We start from the raw sequence: 6,772 nt of genomic DNA, 5'->3' as shown, positions 1-6,772 counted from the left end.
TAGGTGCCCGACCCAGAGAGTTCAGCGACGGGGCTCTGAGCCCCTGTAGGGAGGCAATCCCCCAGCTCAGTCACCACACCCAGGCCACCCCAACACAGTCCCTGTGTCACCTTGGACAGTCTCCACACAATTTTAATGAGGGTTTTAGCACTTTATAAGTTAGTTCACCTTATCTTTTGTTTACAAGATAAGGCAGGCAGAGACCTCTCCCCTCATCCACTTGCTGGCATCCCTAGACTGCTTGTGGCTTGGGATGGTCCCTGGGGAGACCCTGGAGCTCCTGCTCTGGGCACCCGGTGCTGCACAAAGACCCCGCTGGGGCAGTCAGTGGGAACACACCAAACCCACCTCAACATGCAGAAAAAGAATGTCCAGGTCGTAGTTCCTGCAGAGAACTACCAGATTTAGCCCCCTGGGATTGACCCAAGGAGTCAGAGTAGGCCAACGCCGACTGCTTTGGATGTCCTCATCCGTGACACAAATCCTAATGCTTACCTCACAAAGCACCCAACCAAAGGACTTTTAGTCTGGAGAAGAGACCAAAAAAGCACCACAGTCCTAATGCTCATTGAAGTTTCGATAGCAGAAGTTACAGGTTACCTTAATCCCACACTCCCAGGAATCCCATGACTGTCTCTGGCATTCCTAAATAGCCGCTGGTTATTTTTAACTCCAGTTTTCTGAACGCTTTTTTCTCACGACTTTGCTGGATGCTAAAACACTGCAGCGAGGTAATTAATCTGTTCAGTCCTTTTGCCACACCACTAATGTAATAACTGACACAAATATTCACAGAATCACATTAAAAATCCCAGCTAGAAGTGACCTCTGCAGAGAGAAGGGCCAGGCAGAGCTGGCTGCTCTGGCTCTCACATGCCTGGAGTTCGAGCAGCTCCAGGGATGAGGAGTCCACAGCCCCTCTGGGCCCTGCTGCAGTCTGACCACCCTCACTGTGAGAATTTTTTCTTCCTAGTATCCATCTTGTGGTTTCTTTTGCCCTTCACCCCCAGGGTAATCCTGCAGGCAGACAGCTGCCCGCCTGGCAGAAGGGCTGAGAGCAGCATTCCCACTGTTTCACACAGCCCAAGGGCACCTACTGCACTTTAGAACTGGGGCAGCAAACAGTTTTGCTCTCAAAAAATCCCTCCTGAATGTCTCCCCCTACTGATATGAAGGCAGAGTTTATGCTTAATAGAAGTGTCTTTTTATATAAAATTTATTGAGTATATCACCAGCATTATTTATTGATTGCAGGATTTGGGGTTTAAACAGAGCTTTTGTGCTCTCTAATCACAACCTACAGACCAGCAACCAGAGCCAGTGGCTGCTAACTCCCAGCAGAGTGAAAAAATAACTCCAGGCATGGATTTATGGAGTACTTCTGGAAGAGCCTGAAGCCTCCTGTTCCCACTGGCTTTAAGGTTAACCCAAAGCCTCTCCCTGAGCAGCAGGATCAGAGTGCAGCTGGCCCTGGCTTAAGTGGGACCAAGGTGCCCTCTGGTGCTTGCTGGGCATGGAGATTCCTTGGGACACAGCAAGGAGAGGGGGAAAATGGAAAAAGAAAATAAAAAGAGAGAGAAAAGCCTTAGTTTTAACACAAACAAACCAACAGTCCTCGTGGGGAGGAAAAAAAAATCCTGGACCAACAAAAATACAATGAAGGATCTCAGCCTGGGAAAAGGAAAATTAAAAAATGCCAGCCAGTATTAAATTAAAAGCTCTTAGCTAACAGAAAACAATAAAAAGTTTTTTAAAATCCAGTTGAATAGAGGGCCCAGGGAGAAAGGTTTTGTCCTCAACCCCCTGCTCCCCCACCAAGATTTTTAAAAGAGCAAATACAAATAATTTTTTCCTTTGGCAAGATTTTATGCCAAATTAAAGAGGTTTCTGCAATCTGATTGCTTTTGCCAGTTAGAGAAATTATCTTAGTGCTTTGGCACAACAGATGCTGAGCAGTCCTTGGAAGCAGTGAAATCCTCCCACCATACAGCACCGGTTTGTACAGAGTTTACATCTGAAACCTCTGCTGCAGAAAGCACTTGCTGTGTCTGGTGTCCCTTCCCGTGGGCAGCCCCAGCCCTGCTGTGACTGGGCTCCTGGTCCTACAAACATGCCTGTCCCTGGGACAGGAGCAGTGTCTGAGTGTGCTGATCTCCCACTGCAGCCAAGCCTTCCCCGCTGTTTCTGGCAGACTGTGAACTCCCACATAGTATTTATTTATTTTGACTCGTGTTAGATGGCTTCTGCTGCTGAGAAAAAACCACTTCACCTCCCGTTTGAAGATACACTTTATGGCTGTGGAAGGTGGAACAGGGCTGTCACTGGCCCTCGTGAGCACAGGGACCAAGAGTTCCAGCTTTTAACTGGCACACAACAAGGTTTATTTAGTTGTTACACCAGTGAGTGCCAAGCAAACATTACTATGACTCCAATTTCAAAACTCCATGTCAAGAATGATCACCTGGGAACGGGTATTTAATTATCCATCCGTGGCTCTCCTTTGGAAGCCACTCATGGATTTTCATTTGTAATTTGAAGCTGTTAGATTTCCACTGTCCAAAGGAGGTAATAAAACAGCATTCACCCCCATTTTTGGAAGATTAAACGATGTAGCCTTAACAGATGAGTGTTGTCCTGCATACTGTGTATTTTCCAAACAAGCATTAGTGCCTAAAATGTTTATTCCAGCTATTGTGATACTCAGGGCCTTGCTTACTGTATGTAAACACACATAAACAGAGTTTCTGTGGCATTGGTGCACTGTGCTGTTTGACACTGTCCTTCATCCCCACTGACATGTCCTGTTACTGCTCCTGTCTGTCAGCATAAAAGATCCTCATTTCCTTGTGCAGAGCAGCCCTGGCTCTCACTCCTGGGGCAGGGTGGGAGCAGCAGGAGGCACAAGCTGCTGGGCTGATTTTACCAAAGCCACCTCAGCCCCAGACTGGAAATGCTCACTTTGAAAAACTGAGGAACAGGAACCACTTCCCAAAGTGCTGAGGCCTCCAAGGCTAAGGCTTGGCTTGTCCAGACAACACAAACCATCCTTTCACACCCTCTGTGTGGGTACAAATTGTATTTTCTAAGAACATCAGGAGCAATTCAAATGCAAATACCAGATCAAAGCAAGGAAACAGTAACCACTGAAGCCACAGGCAAGGTTTGTGCAGCCAAACAAATCTCAAGTGAAGCACCTCAAAATAAATCCCTGCACTCACCAGAGCACTCAGAGGCACCTGCAGTGATGCAAAACTACCTTTAAAGTTTCTTTTTAAAGCTTATGAGTGGACCTTCCTCATTTAAATAGCTCTCAGGACACTGGTTTGAAAACAGTTGATGCACTCACAAGTTTGCCTTCCAGTGGTGTCCACATAACTACACCAAGACCATTAAAGTTTAAGCAAAACCATACTCTGAGGCCAACAGTCTGATACTAAACTAATCCCAGGGTTTTTTATGCCTCTTACTGAACACAGACCACACATTTTGAACTTTTCAAAGCTGTATCTTATGTAATAGCATTTGCCTGAAAATCTCTTCCATATTTGAACATTACAGATTAGTAAAAAAAAAAAGGGGAAAACACAAAGAAAAAGCCCTCAGAATAATAAGAAAAGAAAATCAACCAACCCAGGAAAAAAACAAACCCACAAACAAAACAAAACAAAAAAAAACCCAAACAAACAAACAAACAAAGATAAAAAATAATCAAGGGAACTAATTACACTTACAGGCGACTTCAAACCCTAAAGAATATTCTCTAACATAGAAAATGTTTCAGAAAATCCACATACAGACTTCATAAGGCATTCCCAACATCTGAATACTTTAATCCTACTAAATTCAGCCAAATGCAGAAACCCTCAGTTTTAAGTCTGGTGCCAATTCTGCAAAGACTCCTGAAAAAGGATGAGGAAAGTAATTCCATTCTCAGTTTTTCACCTGAGCTTTTTAAGGTCACAGTGGAGTCGAGACCACGTTTTTTCTTTGCCTTGTGCTCAAAGTTAACTGCATAGGAAGGTGTTGTTTTTATAAGCTACAGCAAGCCTAGGCAGAGATATTCATGTATTTCCTGTCACTGGCCAGTGACCAACAAAGAACAAACAAACTCACCTGGATGTAAGTGTTCTGAATTCCTACCAGCTCTTCCCCAAGTGGCACCACGATTTTTTCCACCTGTCTCTCGTGAGAATAAGGCTGGATTTCTGGGGAATCCTCAGCACACACCTCTATCCGAGCGATCAGTAAGTTGGAGATAACCTGCTGCACAGCCTGGCAGAGGGGTAAAAAAAGAAAAATTACTATTCCCACAGTTTAGCAGGGCTTGAATACATTTGTAAGGAAAAGCTACCCACTGCCCGTGATGGAAAACAAAAGACTCTCAACTTAGGCACCTCAAGCCAAGACTGTAAATGAATTCAGTTTTGATGTGGAACTGTAACATACTTTAGCACCTTGCAGTGCTCAAACTGGTATTAAACACAGTTTCTACTCCAATTTGATTATCTGAAGCACACAAGTGGGGTTGGCTCACCTTGGTGTCACTGCCTGGTGTGGCACTCAGGGCCAGGATCCGAAACTGGCTGGTGTATTTGCTCAGCTCCCTCACCACCTACCAACAGGGAACTTTCTGTTAATACCTTCAAAGGAGATTATTTCCTTACACAAACTATATCAAGGAAAATACCCACCAAGAAGGAAAAGCTTAACAAAACACTCTGAAAATATCCAATCCTAGAATCGTGGTGCGGTTTGGGTGGGAGGGGACATTAAAGATCACCCCATGCCATGAGCAGGGACACCTTCCACTATCCCAAGTGCTCATGCAACCTGCACTGGAGCACTTCCAGGGATGGGATATCCTGGAAGTGTACCAAGAACAACCCTGGTAAATTATGAAATGATTTCTCACTTGATTTAACAGAAAGATTAAGAGCACACTAACTCAGGAGAGCTGCCAAGAAGTCTGAAGAACAACTCTTTTAAAAAAAGTAAATCGTGGATAATAAGTCCCATGAAATCTGAACTCCACAGGTATTATACACATATTCCACTCAATTTCTCCAGTATATAAAATTTACTTTTGAAATCTCCCATTGCTATGAGATTAACCCACGATAATACAACAGAGTCTTTGTTGATCAACACAAACCTCAGTTTTAAAAACAAAACTTGAACTGATTTTACTAAGTTAAAGAACCTTACAAAAAAACCCCACGCTTTTTTTTTTAAATTGCCTCAGTCAAAAAGATATTTCAAAACAAAAATTACAATTTAATTCAGGCATGAGAAAAATACCTTACAGGTATTACTTAATAACAAGGCAGTGACAATGTACAGGAGTGTTTGATCTCTTTCAAAGTTAAGGACCTCAAGAACAATCTCCCCACAGCAGTGACAGTGACACGTTATGGAGATCCTGAAGTGATTTTGGGGTTTTTGTCACTGGGAGAGAAAAAGGGGTGTCTCCAGCATTACCTGGCAGTAGGCATGATTCCCAAGGGCTTTGTGGGCTTCATCAATAACCAAACATTTAATGTCCACAGCGGGACAGGTGCCACGAGAAAGGTCATTGACCATTATCTGAGGGGTAAGGAAAAGGACTCTTTTGGTATTCCACAGTTCCCGGCGGCCCAGAGCTTGGGTTCCTCCTGGAAATAAAGGAAATAACATCAGGGAGCTGTTCTGCTCAGAGTAAAACACAGCCCATGAGCTGAGAGTGACAGCAGAAGCCAGCAGGGCTGGCAGACACAGGGAATCCCAGACTGTTTTGGGTTGGAAGGGACCTTAAAAACCATCTTATTCCAAACACTGCCATGGGCAGGGACACCTTCCACCAGCCCAGGCTGCTCCAACCTGGCCTTGGACACTTCCAGGGATCCAGGGGCAGCCACAGCTTCTCTGGGCAACCTGGGCCAGGGCCTGCCCACCCTCATTGAATACAACAACGAGGATGAATTTATTGCATTAAAACGCTAAATCCAGAACCATGGAAATGAAGGCCGGGAAGCTCAAGATGCCCCACAGCTGCCCACAGCCCTAAACCTCACCTACAGCACCTCCGGGAAAGGTTTGTGCCTAAAAACAGCTTAAGGCTATTGCTGCAGTGAGCAGTAAGCTGCAGCTCGGGGGGGGTCTGCAAAAACTTTATTAAAATGGGAAAGAAGGAAAAAGAGGGGGAAAGGGGAAGGGAGGGGAAGGGATAAACGGGAATGTGGGAAGGGCAAAGGAAGCGGGGGTGGGAAAGGACAAAAGGAACGGGGAAAGAGGAGGGAAAAGCAAAAAAACATGGAAAAAAAGAGCCATTATTCTTTAGCTTAAGCTTCACGCAGAGCACATGGCGTGTGAACACCCGCAGGCTACGACCCATAGGGCTGCACCGCAGCGCTCCACCACCCTTTACACGGGCGACCTGGGGCTTTAACTACTGCAAAACCAACAGTTTACCCTTTCAAACACCTCTTTATTCCCCCCGTCCGCCGCGTCTCTTCACACTCTGCCCTCCGGGATATCGCCGCAGCCCGTACCTGTCATCTCCGCCATGTCCCGTGCCGGGATGCCCATGACTCGGGCACACGCCTCCATCTGCTGAGCCACCAGCGGCTTGGTCGGGGCGAGGAACAGCACCTTCCCGGAGGGGAACCAGCGGTAGAAGTTATACATGACCACGGCGGCCACGAAGGTCTTGCCCAGCCCCGTGGGCAGGCACACGAGGGTGTTGGCCAGCAGCGCGGCGCCCGCCATGCGCTCCTGGTACGGCCGCACCGGCAGG

General features: G+C 46.1%; 1 protein-coding gene across 1 annotated transcript in view; it reads right to left on the bottom strand.

Moving 5' to 3' along the window:
* FANCM (FA complementation group M) overlaps window positions 1–6,771 on the bottom strand; it is a gene marked incomplete at both ends in the record, with an annotated part of 50,089 nt that extends 43,318 nt beyond the window's left edge. Inside the window, 4 exons of the mRNA XM_029965280.1 lie at window positions 4,114–4,272; window positions 4,535–4,612; window positions 5,479–5,651; window positions 6,528–6,771. Coding sequence (XP_029821140.1) covers window positions 4,114–4,272; window positions 4,535–4,612; window positions 5,479–5,651; window positions 6,528–6,771 — 654 coding nt within the window. The remainder of the gene's footprint in view (window positions 1–4,113; window positions 4,273–4,534; window positions 4,613–5,478; window positions 5,652–6,527) is intronic.
* Window position 6,772: the final 1 nt, after the last annotated feature.

Source organism: Manacus vitellinus, unplaced genomic scaffold (assembly GCF_001715985.3).
Source record: "Manacus vitellinus isolate BGI_N305 unplaced genomic scaffold, ASM171598v3 scaffold_94_pilon, whole genome shotgun sequence".
Lineage (NCBI taxonomy): Eukaryota > Metazoa > Chordata > Aves > Passeriformes > Pipridae > Manacus > Manacus vitellinus.
This window is presented reverse-complemented; position numbering and strand designations above follow the sequence as displayed.